At 25.5% G+C, this 20,588-nt stretch overlaps 1 protein-coding gene across 5 annotated transcripts in view; it reads left to right on the plus strand.

Moving 5' to 3' along the window:
* Nucleotides 1–20,588, plus strand: part of LOC112598707 (ADAMTS-like protein 1) — a 171,162-nt gene that overhangs the window by 55,826 nt on the left and 94,748 nt on the right. The window contains exon 3 of one of the 5 annotated variants that reach the window (XM_025345267.1): nt 12,293–12,330. The exons of 3 other annotated variants lie outside the window; for them this stretch is intronic. Coding sequence is in view for 1 of the 2 variants with exons in the window: in XM_025345263.1 (XP_025201048.1) it covers nt 19,777–19,785 (9 nt within the window). In the remaining variant the exon portion in view is untranslated. Of the gene's footprint in view, nt 1–12,292; nt 12,331–19,767; nt 19,786–20,588 lie in introns of those variants that run through there. One more of the 5 variants, XM_025345263.1, reaches the window with a different exon arrangement.

Here is a 20,588-nt window from a genome sequence, read left to right on the forward strand (position 1 = left end):
ATATATTATTTAGTTTTTAATTTTAAATACAACTAAAATATACACAACTGTATAAATTAAACATTCTATGATTTATTCGTATAATATTTTATCATCGTTTGAAGATACTAATTATTATTATTATTAATGGACAGAGAACACTAATGAAAAAGGAAAAAAGTACGTTTATGCATTTGTTTTAAATTTAACAACTTATTTAGTTATTCATATTTTAATCATAATGTAAATATGGTTATTAATTGACTTAATGGCATACAGAATTGTATGTGAGTAATACTCTACATGTAAATTTTGTAGTCATATCAATCATATTATTAATGATACTCAATTCGGATAATAATTATATTTTAATAATTATCAAGTATAAAATTGAGTAATACATTTCTTGTTCGATGATATTCTATTGATTATTATTAACCTGTACTTACTTTGGTGTTAAGCCTCGACAAGACGACTGAAATTTCCCGAAAATCATATAAAAAGTCTTTGACCTATAATCATATCGATGGTACGTTATTATTAGTTATACGCCCTTTAACTGGACTTCAGTATTTTTATAGTCTTATCTGCTCAAATAAATTTATTGGATATGGTTAATTGGTTCTTGTACAATACAAACATTATTTATAAACGAATCAATAGAAACTAGTTGATTATAATATATTATTCCTAATAGTATCTACCAGTTAGTAGATACCGTGAAATGTCATCAGGTAACTCATAAGTCGTTATATATTAAGATAAAAGAACGGCAAAATTGTTTTTCTTAGTTTAATATATCACATCAACCGTCGATAGCCTTATATAAAAGCGAGTGATAAGTTTCTTGCTTCTATAGAATATGTTAAGTATGATAAAAACGACTTTCCATTACTCGGAAATAAAGTAACAAATATTCTTAAAACGTGTGATAAGTATTATGCTTTTATAAAATAAATAAAGTATGACGAAGAAAATTTTCTATTATTTGGCATTAAAGGAACAATCATTTTTAAAACGATTTCCGTTCTGTTAAGTATAGCCGTTATATAAGTATAGACATACAAATTTTAAATTATATTATTATATAGATTGTATATGTATATGAGCGTTTGTTTTTGTAACAGTCTTAGTACTTTCTTTGGATGAATAGGTACAACTGTAAATAATATAAATGACACATTAATCATTAACAATAACTTCAGAAAATGACCATATTGAGGAATAACTCCTTACTTAAATCATTTTTTTAATGTTTTATATTAAATTTTGTACCCTATACATTTCCAAAATTCATATTTTAATTTGAATAAATTATTAACAATGTGTTATAATACCAGACGAAAAAATTACAAAATATGTTAATTAAAAATGTTGCTACTAAAAATAGACAATAGTTACATTCCAAATATTATTACCTCTCAAATATATACTTAATTATAATTTGTATTCAATCCTAGATACTCATAAAACTTAATTTATTAAATATACGTTTTATTGAATATAATGGAATTTTAAAGATCTTTATCACTACAGAAAATATATTTAAGTTTTTCGTGTTGTATAAAAAAAAAAATAAAAGTGAAATTAAACTTATCATAATTCTTTTATTCATTAACTAATACCAGAATATAATGTTTGAAGTTTATTGTAAAAATAGATTTTTAATTATATAATTTTTGAGTAATACAGATTAGATATTATATTACATTTAAGTAGTCTAACCATTTACATTGCAGTAAATTTATTTTATTTAATCTTTAATAATTTTAGTAAGAAATTTGAAATATTTTTGTCAACTTAACATAAAATATAGGTAATTAAGTGATTCTGCAATAGCTAATATAAACAATTTTTTTTGATAAAATATTATTATTTATAATAAAAAATGTTCTTCAAGCAATTCAAACTCTTTATATTTTTTCATTTTCAATTATATATAATATTTTTTATTATCTTTAGTTTGATTAGAAAAACATAAGCGAACTTAAATGAAATATGAAAATTGAATTTCTTTTAAATTAAACATATTATTATAATTATAGATGATAAAAAATGAAAATGTAATAATTCTTACTATAATTATTATATTTTTATTTATGGTACAAAAAACCTAAGCATCAAACTCATATTTGTCGGTAAAATCAGTCTTTTTTTAGGTACCCCTTGATTTCAGTACCACGTATAACCAAGTTTATTTGTATTAATAGCCTTTTATTACTACAACAATAGCTATACTTTCCGATACAAATAATCGCGTAGTGTTAAATTATTATGTTTTTGAGTTGTATGTGTGTGTAATACATAACTCGAAGAAACGGGTCGTCGGGGGTTTTAATGGATTTCGTCTTCACGAATTTTCATGGGCGGGATGGAAATAATATGTTTGGGCGGGACGACGTGTAACTAGAAAAATAAAAGCGATAAATAAAAATGTAACGTGGCCGTAAGAAAATAGTGTATATAGAATCCATTTAAGTCTATCCGCGTTTTTGTGTGGTATTGAGACGCAAATTCGATTTGGTCCTATTACCGACCGCGGTCCGGTATTTACTAACCCATTTCTATTAGATCTAAAGAAAACGTTGTACGGCAAAGTGACTATACAAGTGCGAAATGTTTTCAGGAAAAAAAAAACGTTTAAAATACGTGTTTGGAGCAACACGCGCGTATCGATTTTGAACACTGCACTTTCGTTTAACTCTTATGAAGTTAAGTTATATATACATATATATATTTATATATACTGGTCCAGTCTGCTATATTCCACGCTGGCCACTTAAATTAGATACATTTTGCCATTTTTATATTTATCAGTTTCCTTCACAAGATTTAACTTAATAACTAACTTGATAAGATAAAAATAATAATCAAACGCGCCAGTCACATTTTCGATATTGGTCAAACTTTTTATCCTTGTTTACAGATACCATGCAACGCAATCAACTCCATCCTCTTATTACCACGGTCTTAGCCTTAACAGTTATCAACCATCAAACTTAAATTTAATAATTATACAATTGATGTTTTACTTTTTTTTGTATGTGGATCTATCATAATTAACGGAATCAAATGTTTCGTATATATAAACATAGAAATAAAATACTTTGTTTGTAATACAAAAGTTGTACAATTAGTTATTTACTTATTAGTGGTATTTTAGATAATATACTAATTTAGTAAACACGATTATGTGTATTGTTAAATAAAAACAAAATGTATACAGTATACAATATACATAATAAGTGATATTGCTTAGATATCAATTAGGTAATTTAACATTATTATCACAATGTTTTGGAATATATTTTTGGAGGGTTGAGAGAAGGGTAGAACGAGTAAGTCTTTCATTACCTTTTATACCTGTCTGGCCTATTATAGTCTTTGAAGTTATACACACTGTAGGCGAAAATAAAGAAAAAAGTCTTCTATTTATGAGATAATTAACAAGAGTCTGACAAGCATAATCTCATTTTATTATTTGTAACAAACCCACACACATACGCCACAAAATTTTGTTTGAAAGTCTCGAAATACAAAAAACCGCTGATAAAAAAAAAAAAAAAAAAAATTACATTAAGAAACATTAATTAAACACATGATCATAATATAAAATATCATTTTATACACTATTTGAGTAACAATTGAAATTTAATAATAATAATATAATATTACACGATGTACTGTAAATACTAATAACTTAACATCATTATTGATCATCATATTGATTACATTGCAGGAATATTACATTAACATATAATGTAACATACATATAAACGTTCTTTTAATATATATTCATTGTACGAGTCAAACATTTTCAACCATGTTACAGGCAATAGTAACTTAAAGTTTTTCGGAATATAACAGCCAGAAGGATTTGTTTACGATTGTTTGTTGTTTTTTTTTGTGTACATAAAACGGAGCAAAATAAAAATAATAATAATAATAATAATAATAATATAAAAACGTCAAAACCGATGTAAAAAAGAAACCTACACTCGGCAGCTATTATTTTTATGACCCAAGAAAACTTTGGACCTCTCCCCGGGCTAGAGAAAGAAATCTCGGAACTTTTAACAACACCTGGACACCGTCAATAATCCCGTGCACTCGCTCCATAGGACAATACCCAATGACCTTAAGGACCTGGCCATTCAAATTCACACCTGTGAAGCGGTCCTTTTTTACGTTTAAAGTCTGTACTTAGAGGTTTGAATATGACAACCAAAGTATGTGTATACTAGTCCCGAGAAAATTCGTATTATTATTATTATTATTTATATTTTCATATACATAAAAATTTCGCTGCCGCTTTCTGGGTCCTAAAATATCTCAGACCCAATAGATTTGCGTGTTCGCATGTATATAAAAATAATGAATTATTGATTGGCCGATGCCAAAAACCACTATAAAATTTGATAAACAGAAACATAAAACCACTAGGATAAACGGAAATGACACATTTTTATATCAGCCAATCCTTCTTCCTTCGTGCAGTCTTAAAAATGGTATTTATTTTACGAGGAAAATCCGCACAAAATTTATTGGTTCGCGAAAAACACATAAACCGATTTGCCCGTAAACAATTGTAATGTTTTAATGTCAAATTCTTCAGGTTATGTTATTGGTAAACTACAGTTTTTACATTAATATTTTATCAAGCAGAATAATCGGAATTACCAATTGAAAACTTACGTATGATCTTAACATCTAGTGTGCACATGGATACAAATATAACATATTTTGCCATTTGATATTTTTAACACTAAAATTATCGAGAGTGGAACAGTCGTATTACTGTATAGTGGTTCTACGATGATATTTATTTTTCTGAGAATATTTTTTTAGGGTAATAAAGTTTATCAACTTATTTTTCTTGTTACCATTCGTAGTTTATTGGAAAAGCAGTATAAAATACTCGTTTATAAAAATCTCAAAACTCGTATTGAAAAAATAAAAATCACGATGAAAATATTTTTACATAAATATTATAAATTTTTTTTATGAAATTCATCATTTTTAGTATGAACTTTTGCCAAAGATTATTTTCATTTTATATTTCAATCATCTAAAAATTAAAAAAACATTAAAAAATAATGCTTAACTACCTACCTATTTGTTTAAACTGATATTTTTTATAACCTAAATTGTGATTTATGTTAAATTACTTACCTAAGTTAGTAAGTTTTACTTAGAATTGCTTTTTTAATGTCATGTCATATATATATATATACATTACATCGTTATGAAATTAAAAATTATAAGTTTCGCTCAAGTTACTTACATGTATAAAACAAAAATGATCTATTTCTAATATGATGTTTATTAAGTCTTTTGATGTTCAATCAAGTTTTTTAAAAAATCTAGTCTGTTCTAAATTTTAATTTTTTCGTAAAGACAATTTAATATCTATTTTATTAACTAAGTAATTAAATCTATATGAATACCATTCATAACATATATAATAGTATTATGCTTAACGAAGTTTATTTGATATATTATATTTATTTATTTATATAGCTAAAAGTAAATTACTCATTAATAAACTATAAAAGTGTGTTGAATATGATATTTTTTAATATACTGTAAAATTATCGAATTTAATGTTAGATTTTTAATTTTAAAGTGAATATTAACCAAAATTAATTAATTTGATTTGTGTACAATTATCTTTGAGAATCAGTGATTGGAAAATATATGTATATAATACGTATAAATTTATGTGGAATATAATTCATTGGTAGAATTTTAATCAACCAAACGTATTAAACACAAATGACACATCATAATAGTAAAAAGGACTAATTAACATATCATATATTAATTTAGATACAATGAACAAGAATATTATTCTTTTGTTTTTATCTTATATTAATTTTGTAATAAAAACTTAAAATATTATGACAGCAGACTAACTAATTAAACAAGTACAAATTTAATACTACTATATAATAAACTAGTTAACAACTTTAAACATTTAATTGAATTTATAATTTTACTTATGTCTATTGTTTACACATTTATAAAATTAAGCTTTACCTCAAATATATAACATTTGTTTAATTATTGTTTTCTAATTTTGAAACATATAGCTAATAATACTATGGATTACAATTTGGTTGTATGTATTGACATTCTATGCTAAGTTTATTAAAAAAATATATCATTATTAACAGAAGCTAGTTAATTTAGCACTTGATGATATTTTAAAACTATGAAAAGTAACTATAAAAACATTTTTTTTCTTATCATTCTTAGCCATACATAACCTTAAAAGTAATTTTGCTAACATTAATAGTTATAATTATTAATTGTTATGATATGAAATAAAACAACACTATTTTTCTTTAAAAACAAAATACTTATGAAAAATAACACAGAACATAGTGAACTTACTTGATGCCTGTAATAGGTGATAAAAATAAGTAGATGGCAACTATTTAAAGTTTTATGACGACAAAAAGAAAGGTGGAAAATGTAAAAGAAAGAAAAAAAATCTTTTCAAAGGCTCTTTATATTTTTCACCATCCTAAAAAACCACTTGTGAAAAGAGACCACAGGACTCGACCTTAATATTGCATTTCATTGTTCTATCACTAAAACCCCAATTTACCGCACAAAGTGCTCAAAACTCTTTGCATTTTTCACTCTGACTAGAAACTTTTATACTTTTTCTTAAAATCAAAAAAAAGTTTTCCTAGAGTATAAATCATTAACGTTAATTTTTTTAACCCCTAAAAAAATGTACTTGGTTTTCATAAATATATCACGATACTAAGTAAAAACCCTCAAAAGGTTAGTAAATTATCTACTAAGATATGATAGAATCTTCACTACCTTTTTTAAAGTTAATTTGTATAATATTAATATGTAAGAATTTTATCTTTATAGTATTTGAAGAGAACGTTAATATTAACTTCAAAATAAAATAATTTTTTATTGGATTTATCAATTAAACTATTAGTAAAATATGATTATTTTTTAGTTAATAATTATTTAATACATCATATAATTTAGTAAATAATAAAAACAAATTATTTTAATTGTGATTAGGATAAATTAGGATTATATAATTATAATTATACCTACAAATATTATAGATATATAAAAAAATTGAATATTTTGTTCATCATAAACAAATAAATTTAAAAGATAAAAAGATAATATTTTAGATTAAGAAAAAAAAATGTGAATAAATACTTGAAATAGCTAATTAAAATCTAATTTATTATAATATAATAATATATATTATATTTTCTAAATTTCCCAAAGATATTTATATAACTTTGATTTTATAAAAACGTTTACTGAACATTGACTGTTTTGTTACATGCTGTATTTTATACGAGTAAAACAACGTCTAAATATTCAATGTGTTGGCGGCAAAGGTCGAGTGTAGACTTTCAAGGCATAAAAAAAAATCTACTCATATGGTGTGTGGCTGTGATGAGGCACTTAAAATCATAGTTAGGTCAGGTTAACATAGTGCTTAATCGAAGCAGCTTAAAAATGCATTCTTTACGTTTAAAACGACCATTATTTTGGTACAAAATATTATTTAATATAGTGAAAATTAAAAGATTTTTAAATAACTAGGTAATTATAACTATACACACTTAGGAAATTTGTCATCATAAAAATAACTAACCTACCGTATAATAATAATTTTTGAGTAATTAGTTAATTTATTTTTTGACAACAAAAAGTACTGTTGGTAATTTATTCACATGCCAAAATCACAGCAAAATAGAGCATAATTTGAGCTATGAACATGTAATAATTAAATATGACTGCTAAAACAAATATTTTCATTTTGTTTCTTCTGAATAATAATTAAAATAATTTAAAAAAATATCGTATAATGATGTACATTTACATTTTAAATTATTTATTAGTTTGAAAAAAATATTATTTTATAATGTAAAGTTAAAAATATTAATAAGCTATACCCACTTACGATTGAACCTCAAACCATCTGAATATTAAATTTAAGATAACGCTCTGTTAGTTCGATGTATTATAATTATTTTACTGCCAAAACTGACAGTTCATTCCAAATTTTACGAAATTACACGTTTACCATTAAATACTAAATATTTATACGACCTAAAATGTATATATCGATAGAAATATACGTGGATTACCAACCTGTCTACATGGAATACTGTATACAATGTATATTATTTGTTTTCTATACTTGTATTTACACAGTTTATATCAATCGACGTTTTAATATTATATATATTTAACTAGATGACAAACCATAACATATTGCACAATTTTACTTTATTAAAACCGATCGAAATTTTTATAGTAATACTGTCTAGAAATCACTATAAATATGATTAATATTTAAGTATATATTACATATAATACTACCAATAACACAATTTCTTTACGTATATTTTCCTGTTGATTATAAACTCATTTATCAAATATATATGTATATATATATATTATTAACAAAAAAAATTCATGTTATATTCTCAATCAAGCTTATATGACTCAAATAATTTTAGAATAATTTTAATCGATTGTAGATTGATCATTATAATTAATAATCAATATCTTGATAACTATTTTATCATAGGTATTTTCTCTTTATTTATTGTACGATTATTATTATAACATAACAATACAAAATATTTATACAACCAAGAAGAAAAATATCTTAACTATAAAAATAGTATTTATTTTATCACCAAAATCTGAATTGACATATATAGGTATGTCAAAAGAGAAATGGATATGAAGTTCATTTAGAACTTATTAAATGTTTAACAACTTGATCTATTCGGTAGCAAAAATAATATTGTTCACGTAAGCAATTTTTTGTTCATGAATAGCCGTGATTAAGGTTAAATTTTATACTCGAATCTGATGTAATTTAATGAAACACATTTAGTAGTAATAACCCTTTAAGGTATAAATACAACGGAAAAATCAATTTTCTTAAATCTTTTAAGTTTTGTGCATATTGTTTTGAGTTCTCAATAAAACAACAGTTAGTTACATGTTCAAAGTTTCGTAAACACACTGATAAGTTAAAATATACGTTTTTGAAACAATGCGTACAAATTAATATGTTAATTGACCTGTAAAAGTTTAGTTGGTATATTAAATTCAATTAAAAATGAAATTTAAGATTGAAAGTGCGTGCATAAACTGAGACAATATCACATTTGTTTTTCTTTAAATATTAAATAATATGAAAATTCTAACAGGATGACGGTTGATTGTATTTCAGATGGAAGAATTCTAGACATTTTCTTCATTATAATAATATAGGCATCAACGTCGAGTGAAATTTCATCATTTAAACCAATAAAACTGATGAATCAATAAACAATTATTTTTAACACATAAAATAATTAAATCATTTATTTTAGAAAATTGTAATAGTTACAATTTTATTAAAAAAGTTCATTTTATCTTCAAGATATCAACGAGTTTAAAGTATAGTTTTTCAGTTTATTATTGCTTATAAAAAATGTTACAGAATATTAATGAATCAAATGTAGTTATAAATGAAGTACATTTTATATAGGTAATATAATATAGATTAAATAAACCATTAAATAGATTTTTTTTTTTACTATTCATTTTATTAATATAATATTTACAATATTATAGGTACTAGAATTATTTTATTATATAAACACTATAACGATAGTATGCAGTATTTTATGGTAAACTTTTAAGTCAGCTAATATATTATAATAAGTTAACTTATTATAATAATTGCTAATACAAATTTTTGAATATTTAAATTAAATTATTCTATATATTATGATAACATGTAACACAAAGAAAAGATAAAAGAAAAATCGATTAACTAAACGAAATCTGTTTTGACAAAAGGTGAGGAATAAAAATAAAATAATACCGTTTTTAAAACCAACAGATTCGTTACAAAGAAGTTAAAAAAATGTAATTTAATATATATATTAAATAAATAAAAAATGAATGTTAATATATGTAAATTCATTATGATATTATACCTTTGTATAGATAATAAATACAACAGGCTAAAGTAACATTTGTAACTATTGATCAATTAATATTTAAAAAAATACAAAAAAATTTATAAATTTTATTATATTCTGATATATTACCGTTATTATAGTATTTTTGTAAGATATCGGCTTTGCTTTAAATCATATATTTTATTAAATTACTGTATAATAATTAAACCATAACGTTACTGGCTCGCATCTCTATGATGTTAAATAAGTAGACGATTCCTTTGTCTAGTTAGTATGATTATTCAGTGTATAATAGTTAGTGGATAAAACACGAAAATAGAGAACGTACATATATTTTGCACAATTTCCCATAAAAGGAAGGTAATTTTGCGGCGTACTTTCCACGCCACTCGTTACCTGGCCGAAATAATCTCGAGACTAGCGTCTTTGATCTCCAATCATGCATCCCTGCGTTCTGTAATCATTTCATAGCATTTGTCCCGCAAACAGCCTCGAGACAGCCAATCTTGCACACTGTAACGTTTTCAACGTTCTTCAAACGTTGTGGGTGGGTGCCGTGGGGGCGAGAAACGAGTAGAAAAATCCTGGGTCTATTGTATAGTGGCTTCGTTATCTGCATTATTAAGTTTAACCGTCCGAGAATCCTATGTTTGTGACATTTGAACATACATGTTTGTAGGGGGTGGGGGGAGGAAAACGACACAAAGGTGTATTTAGTAACAAACGTCGAGCCAACTAGAATGAAAATATAATAATAGTAGCTCCTGTGTCATTAGGTAAAACGTAAGAACATTAAGCCAAAGTGGACTTTGTTTTAAAATCAATTTCAAAATGGTATGTCTTTTATATTATATATCACGTGAATCTAGGTACTAGATACCTGCATTAATAGAAAATGAGAACAATATCTTACTAATTAATATTGTTATTTATATAAAAGTATAATACGTATTGCATTCAAAAAAAATAGTGATAAGAAATTAAAGCACCGATATTCTGTTAACAACGGAGTAAACTGTAAAATCGTATTAATTAGACATCAATTACGTAACAATATACGAACAACAATACTTTTTCTATAATTCAAGTTAATGAACCTAGTAAATCGTTCAATAATTCGATACTGAATTATTATGTTTATGATTTATTTTAAATACTATTTAAATAATAGCTTACAGAAAATAAATTGTCAAAGCTAAATAAATTATTTAATTATGAGCTAAGCTAATGATTTTATTTTTGTTAGTAGGCATTAAGTTAATTTATAAAAAATTTAAGTTTTAATCATTTTCCATGATTAAATAAAATTTTTTTTTTACATTAATTGTATTTCATATAATTTATTAATTGTATCTAGTAGAAAAAAGGATTTTGGATCATTTTTTTTTTTTAAAGCAAAAAAATCTTTCTAAGTGTAATACTGATGAGTTTACCAATAATTTTCAATTTATCTTTTGACAAATGATTTAGTAAAGAGTTTGAGTAACATAGCTTATAGAAAATAATGAATAACGTAACAGTAACAGTAATATAATATTATATATATATAATGATAAAACTATGTACATTTGTCAAAAATATAATAAATATTGCAATATAGTGAATACCTAGTTAATAAATAAAAATAATATGATGTCATCACAAAGTCGTTAGACAAATATTGTATACAATAAAGCTCTAAATTAAATCATAATATCCACGTGATTGCTTCAAGAGGATACTGTGTAAATATATTATCTTAAAATTCTTGGACATTTCGTAGGAGGCATTCCCAAACTGGCTAGACACATTGTACTGGGATTCTCAGTCACATTGAAAATTTTATATTATTCACCATTTAAACACTTTATTTTATTATTTTTACCAGGTCAGGTTCTTATTTCATAAATATATATATATATATTTGTTGAATAGTTTTCCAGTATCGTATAATATTGAGAGGGAAACTATTCGATAAGTCGTGACAAGGTCATGAATTTCCGGATTCCCGATACTATTATCGGTGTTTTGTTTATTTGTTTAGAGAGACTTTGACTTTATTCAAATTCTACCATATCGTATACATAAATTTTGAATTGATGATTAGGAGAGAGAGCTTCATATCTGTGGAAAAACCTAACCTAAGGCATTTTTAGTTAGATATTTATAATGCCCTATAAACATAAAATTACCATGAGAGGATTAGACCTCTCCATTTTTATGCAATGCCGGTGGCAACTTCTTTCTCATACAGTGGTACAACAGTAGTATATAGATAATTAACGCAAACGTATTAAATTAAACATGTTAAATTGCATTTTTTTAACAGACGTTATTCCTCGTTTTAGATTTTATCCTGTTATTCTCAGGCATTTTTTGAAGTCAGGTATGTATTCCAGCAAAATCCTACATACAATTTTGGATTTATATTCTATTTTAATCTTTTTTCAAAAAAATATAGTTGCGTAACAAAATTTTAATAATAACTAGTGCACAGTATAGTAACTTCATCAACCATGCGCTCCGATAAGCATATCACCTACGAATTTAGTCGGTCTGTATTAAATCAGGAATTTAATGACGAGAAAATTATTTTATATTATTATGTTCCTATAAAGTTGTTTTAAACAAAATATATTATAATGATAAAAATGTTTTTTTTTGATTTTCAACGTTTATTAAAATCAGGTCTCGAATTTTATTATAATCACTTCCACGATTTTATAAAGAATAGAAATATTATTATAGAGTTTGTAAAGTGCTATCACTTAAATAATTCAATACTCCCAAAATTTATAACTTTATGTTAAATGTGTATTATTGTTTTATGATAATTTCTAATTATTTATAAATTTGTTTTAATTTAAATCTACGAGTAGTTTTAAAGTGAAAGTTATTATCTTAGGTCGACTCGTTTCATTATAGAAATATAAATATGTTATTTTATTAAAATTATTTACTAAAAATTTAAAAAAAAATATACACATTGTTTTCATAGTTATAGAAGTATGTATTATATTATTATATTTTGATATATGTAAGTTATGTAAGTTGACATTACTTAGTGTACAAAAGATAATATATGAAATACAAATATTAAAAACATTGATTTGTTAGCAAAGATATGGAGTTTATATAAATTCGTTTCCCTGTTTAATATACATTTTATTTGAAAAAATAAATAAATATGATCCTAAAATGTGAATAATTTTTGGCTTGTGGACACAAGTAATGATTTTACTGTTCTCAATTCTCAAATAAGTTTAAATAGATTATACTTGGAGATCAACAGCAAGTGCGGCAAAATTGTCCTCGTACCAATGTGTGCACAATTATCTTACCTAATTCAAAACATATTTGCACTATGGAATACCTTAATACTCACTATTGTTTGTTGATCTTTTCAAATACATGCGCGTATAAACTTAAGTAATTAAAACGTTTAATCATGACGGACAGGATTAAATATAGCGTTTCGTACTTTTCATAAAACCAATGTTTTACATTATCTTGATACAAATTATTTAAGTATCTTTTTATCTTATCTAAATAAATAAATAGGCTATCTAATAATAGTCATCTAGTTAATTATTCAATCAACGATTTAAACATTTTTAGTTCAAAATCATTTTAAATCTACAACATTCACCACGCTTTGTAATAATTATATTATATTTACGAAATAATTACGGTGAAAACAACACGAGTACGAACGTTTCGTTGGCCAAATAAAATGCGTCGTCGACCGTCGAGGGTTAATAGTATCGTCATACCGGGAAAAGTATTTTTTTTAAACAACTTACGCGTTAACGTCTACACGTATTATTCCCCACCCGGCCACTTAATCGTGTTTGTATTGATAGTATTATGTTTTATATACACAATACATATTCTAAAAAATTACGGAAAAAACATGACCCACAGTTTCTTTTATAGAAACAGCGGATAAAATCATACCAAATGTTTTTATAACTATTTAAAACATTTTATTTAAATTACTCCCATAAACATCATAAAACTATTGTATTTTAATGTTCCTTCAAAAATAATTATAGATAGTCTTTCCAAAATACATAATGTGTTCTTAATTATTTAAATATATGTATATTATACACACAATTTTGTAACACATGTTTGATACAGTATACGCACATTTAATCTTAAATTCAAAAAAAATGTAGATTAGATACTGTCGTATAGATCAATATTTTTAACTATATCTTCAGTTTTTTCTTCATTAGAAAATACGCTTTTGACGCAAAATTTTTAATTTAGGTATAAGAAGAAAAACGTCCAACAAAAATATTATTACAATCCATAGATACACAGTATTAAACATTAGTTATCTGTTTTTTTATCTAGACAAACATGGTCATCTCTTATGTATTATCTAGATCAATATTTTAAGTGTTATCAATTTATTTCATCTAGATAAATTAAAAATCAATTATCTGTTGCCTCATATAGATAATTTATGGGTTATATTTGCACAACATTGCATAAAATTACTCCCACCTTCGTTTCAAATGTTGTATTTTTGTTGATTTCATTTGAACGTAGCCTGTATACCGGCGAGCGCGATCAGCGGGTGTAAGTCAGTAAAAATCGCACCAAATAAATTAACACTTGCCTCAGTGAGTATATAATAATAACAAAAATATAATATTGCAATGGTATCCCGAATATATTATAAAACTGGGTTTTATTCGGAACACTTTACGCCGTATTAATTTTGACCTTTAATTACAACTCAGAGAATTGTATTCAAATTAAATTCAACATACAACTACTGCAGTTTATTGATAGTTTTAATTTTAAAATTGTATTGTTTATACCATCAACTACTATAGTTATTCGTTAACATTAATAACAACATTGTATTTAAATTAAATTGAGTTAACGTTTTGATTTCTTTATGATAGGAAATTATCATTTTTTTATCTGATAATATGGACCAATTGCTTCGTGTAAGTTGCCCGGGATGCTTACAATATTTGTAGCTTTAGTGCAATTTGAACAATGGACAATAGTGTGGTCGGTAGAGTTGTTTGTATTAAATGTTAGGCACAATAGAAGATCCGTATTTCCCTTAAGGTTTCCAATGTCCTCGGGAGAAATTAAAGTGTTCAAATTTTAATCAATTAAGAACTATATCTTTCTTTTGATTCAATATATCCTCATATTCATGCAGTATTTCAGTATTTACATACCTGTTTATACTTTAAAGTATTCCCTCGTTCGTTTCCTTCTTGAGTACCAATCCTTGGTATGGTATGGCAATCGTAACTTGTCAAAGACCGTTCGATACGTCTTAAACGTGTTTAAAGTATTATTATTTTTTAACAGTATTGCTTTCAAAATAAACATTCATCACGAATTTTGCAATCACTCTAATATCAGATAAGTTATAAATATTCCTACACTTGCTTCACGCTGCGATAAACAGACTCAAATTGTTTATACTGAGTTCTAAATGCAGGTATAATAATAATTATATGTGTATGCGTATGTCGAAAAGTGATTAAAATAAATATATTTTATTGTTGAGATTGTTAATATAATATTTCTGACTGCTACGTTTGCTTCATCGTTTTCCATTATGTTTCAATGTTTTTGAGTCCATATGAATATTATATATTATTATCTTAATACTAGGTATAGAAATAAAGTTGATGATATCTACAACTAAGATTTCTGTCTTTATTTTTGATACGAAATTAAATAGGGTACAAATTTTATATTAAAGTTAACGATATACTTATTGTCAACTTTGAAGTTGTAAGAAAAAATCACTTTATATTCGAAAAATGATTAAAACTGTTCCTTTTTTCATCTGATGTACATAATATTATATTGGGTACTCATACCACAATTGGTTAGGTGTTAGGGACGTTAGCGTGTTCGCGTGCAATAACAATGTAGTACTACGAAAGTGTGTTGTGATTAAATCGAAAATTGAATAAACTAGTAATATCATTTGATATTTGTTGTAATAACGATTTTTCCGAATACGTATAATTTTTTATAGCCGTTCTCGCAAGACTCGAAGTAGTGGCATGACACGATATACGCATCATTCGTGTATGTAAGCCATAATGGCTTAAAAACGATTTAGCGTAAAACCCAGCAGAGCAAACTGGCGTTGACGAGATTCGAAGAGCATAATATTATTATTTTAATGCAAACAAGAAGGCGGTCATATAAAATATATGTTTCATTTCGGCGAGCTTAAATCGAATAGTGTTTACTGTGTCTTGTGTTACGCTCAGAGTGACTAAAAATTGCTGAAAGCCTGTACGCAAAAGAAGAAGAATTATAATGATAAAATAATGTATTACATTTAATACTACTAACGCATAAAAGTTAAAATTGTGCTTAAGATTACCTGTTTATTTAACTGTGGCATTAATTACGCTCAGTCATTTTCAAGATGGATTGATTAATTGTGCTAAGACAGTAGCTGTTGAAAAATTAAATTAAAAATATACGTTAAAGACAATATCTATTTTATTCAGTAAGACTTTAAAATAAATTTACATAAATTAAATTTAAACATACAATAATGAGCACTTAATTATTATATACATAAAAAACATAAATTACTCGTAATATTGTTCATATAAAAATATCTAATAGCATTACTAATGTCTAAATTACTAGTGCACTCCTCTCCCATATGCCTGGATATTTGGAGAGTGTCCACAATTAGATCGGTTTTAGTTTTAAATAAAATGTGTAACTTATAATTTAGCATAGTGGCATATTTATAAATCTGGTTCAACTATTTTTGATACCTAATAAGCTGATTATTAAAAAATTATATTCTGACTAGACTACATTAAATTGGTAGAAAATATAAGCACCAAATGAGATTTAAAAAAATCGTATTGATAAGTTTCAAAATCTTGTTTTCCATAATAAATAAATAAATATAATAGATACACTTTGTATATATTAACAATGTCTGTATACTATATTCTAAATGGTAGTTATTCAATGTATAGGTATAATTAAATTGTTTAAAAACTTCAAACATATAACCTTAGTCGACATATTTATTATCTAATTACAATAGTGTATGAGCAGTTTTTTGTTATAACATAATGTTAATACTTAATAAGCTTCGTGTTAAAAAAAAAAAAATTGAGTTAAAAAAAAATCAACTAATTTATTAAAATTATATTTATTTTTATAATATCTGTACACTATTATTTATCAGTTATTGTCTATTGACAATCTTAAATATTTTTAAATACTTTATATAAAATATATAAAACATTAATATTAATGCAAGCAATATTTTTATTTTTTTATATCTTTTTCGTATATGTAATAATATATTGGATAAAATAGGTACATAAAATTAGATTGGCGCTTATGACTTACAAATTTCGGCGTAAATTATGCATCATTTTTTCATGTAATTCAATGTTGATGCAGAATTGTATTTAGTATTTAGTACAACGATACTTAATATTATGACACCGGGTGGAAAGCTTATATCTGTTGCAGCTTATAACAATGCGTGGTTAATGCGTTTTATATCTTTTCGAGAAGAAAAACATTGAAATAATAATAATTATGACAATATAAAATGTTTAATGTTTAAATCAAAACATAGTATGTTATACGTTTATTAAGATTAAAGAATTTAAGAAATCATAGGTGTTAATTTTGTAAGTACTTGAGTAATAATTGTATTAATTGGGTAGTTATCTAATATTTAATTAAAATTCTTATTGATGACTATATCATTGGTCACTTTGATTAACTTGATGGGTTATCGTCTATGGTTCTATGTGATTGTGTTAATAATAAAGTATAATATCGTCACGCATTAAAATATGACTCAAATTAAATATGGTATTATATTATGCAGTAGGAAACCATATGTAGCAAATAATTGTATGCATAAAATCAAATTGTGGTCGTACTACTCGTACTCCGTGTGCGAATTTTTTATTGGTTGTAGACGTATTGCGTGCCTGATTTTCATATTATAGAATACAATTGTAAAATTTCACTTAGCAATTTTTCAGACTTAAGACAAAGAGGGTAACAGAATTTAACTGTATATTATGGTTAAAACCGAACTCATCATTATATTATATAGTTATATTAACAATTATTTTATGTAATATGTGTTGATTATATTGATTATAGTGTCTAAGTAAATACATAAAATAATTTCATGTATAATAAATAATAATATATATTTAATATTACTATTGACTATTTTTAAAGGTTAGTTTTTATAAATCAAAATTTTGGTGAAAATGTATGCTAATGCTAATTAATTATCAACGAACCCTAACAGTGTTATTGGACTATTTACAAATGGTTCTTGATATTACGTTTTTTATGAAATTTTAAATACCTATAACTTCTAGTCTAAACTAAAAGCCCATACTAATAATATATCATAGTTATGCTACACGCAACTCGAGTGCACTAAGAATAAATCTCGCTTGCAATTCAATTGTTATGATTTGTAATCTTTACCTGTCATATACGATTTGGTGGTGCGCCTACCGACTAGACTATTACAGTCTACAATAATCGCTATTAACAGGGTATACATAGGTAGCTATTGTACACTGCGATTTTAACAATATGACTTTTCGTTCGGTTATAATAATAATACTAATAAAGGGAGATCTCATTAGACTAAACTCGCAAACTCCGGCAATCGTGGAGTTGGATTTCAAAAGCTTTTATGCGCGGGGCGCTTCATTATAAAGGAGATCTTATTAAAAGATAGCACTACAGGTTCGTCTTTTCGCTGTGAACTACGTGAACTATATATACACTACCACTAAACTACTCAGCCACTATTGCCACACTACGACTACTGCCACTATAATACTACTAATTATAATAATAAACGCGATCGCAGCGACTGCGATAACAATAATTAAATATTAATATTTTGACCTGGGTATTTATAATATTATACACATATATCTACTTACATTATACACGACGACGGTGTAAAAGTTACACAGCACAGCGGATATTGTTTGACGATGGACACATTAACGAAAAACACAAACGATGGTTCATTAAATTCCCGTCATGTTACATGTATAGTACCTACGTTTGTACGACGATTCAATTTCCAAAACTACGACAGCCCGTCAACAGGTCGTATAAACCCAGTTTTATAGCTATATAGCTACGTTTCATTGTTTTTATTGTTATTACATAATAATATTGTATAGGTAACGTTTTCGACTTTTTCGTTTGACCTTGTGACTCTTATATTATTATAAGTACGCAGCTCTTCTAGAAACACGCAAAATCCCAATGTGTATACGTAATATTTAAATAGGTGTATTCACTTTTATAAACGCCTATTATATTTGGCATTTTTCGGGTTTTCCGTGTTTGTTCGTTTATTTTATTCCATTTTGCCGGTCAATTACGAGGGTTCATGTGAAGCCTTACCCACCTACACCCGAATTCACAAGATCTTTCTACTCGGAATTGTGTTCTATTAATACACACCGTAAATCCGAATAATAGAAAACATTTTTTTATTCTGTTGCTGCTACTGCTGATAATAAAGTATACAATATTTTAATACTTGTTTTTTTTATCATATTTTTTATCTCTTCATGTCCGTTCTTCGTACATGTGTTTTGCATTATATCCACGAGTTGTGCATATGCAAACATGGACAATTCCTATATATCATCCGTATATCAATGTATTATTTCTACTTACTAGAACGACCTTATCGATTCTTCTGCTAGTTTAACATTAAAGTGTTTTTTATTATTATTATAATACACATATACGTTGACTAAAATTATGTATTATATCTACTTCAATGCGTAAGGTGAGTAATTCAATTAATAATTAATAAATTCAAACTATAGTTTTTGGAAATTATAAAAACACATTCATAGAACTTCATATTTAAATACTTAAATTTTAATATTGTAAATACATATGTACAAAATAATTATATGTAATTTTTCCAAAAATGATAGATAAATTATTAAAAGCCACTTTCAATTATTAACTCAACTTCAATTTTTCAATATTAACTTAACTAGTTAAAAAATTAGTCAACTTTCTCAACATTGAATTAATGGTATTATGGCACTGATAAACAACTAAATACCGAGTGTATTATTCAATATTTTTAAAATATGTAAATTTAGTTTTAGCCAACATTTCCCCTAAACTTTCCACTGAATATGACACTGGGTTGGTTGTAAAATACGTTGGCAGTGGCACTATATTACAATTAAATCTCAACAGATGAGAGTATTATTGCTGTAGTCTTTTGTTGGCCGAATGGGAGAGAAATGAAATAATTATACATATTAATAAGATTAGTGCAGCGCTAATACCGCTAGTGCTCATCCCTTTCCGATGTACTGTTAGTTTGTTTAATGTATATATTATTGTAAATATTTGAACGTTTCTCTCTATCTACGGCATTTATTTTAACATTATATGTAAAACAGTGCATTTAGTATACATCTATCGTTCGAAATTAAATGCCGCAAACATAACAATATCACGAAGTTCTTATAAAAATTAGTTTATCCGAAACGCACATATTATGCACCTAATAAATATACAACAGCCTTTTATAAATACTAATTAATAATACACAATATTAAACGAAAA

Source organism: Melanaphis sacchari, unplaced genomic scaffold (assembly GCF_002803265.2).
Source record: "Melanaphis sacchari strain LSU unplaced genomic scaffold, SCAv2.0 Contig4_pilon_pilon, whole genome shotgun sequence".
NCBI classification, from domain to species: domain Eukaryota; kingdom Metazoa; phylum Arthropoda; class Insecta; order Hemiptera; family Aphididae; genus Melanaphis; species Melanaphis sacchari.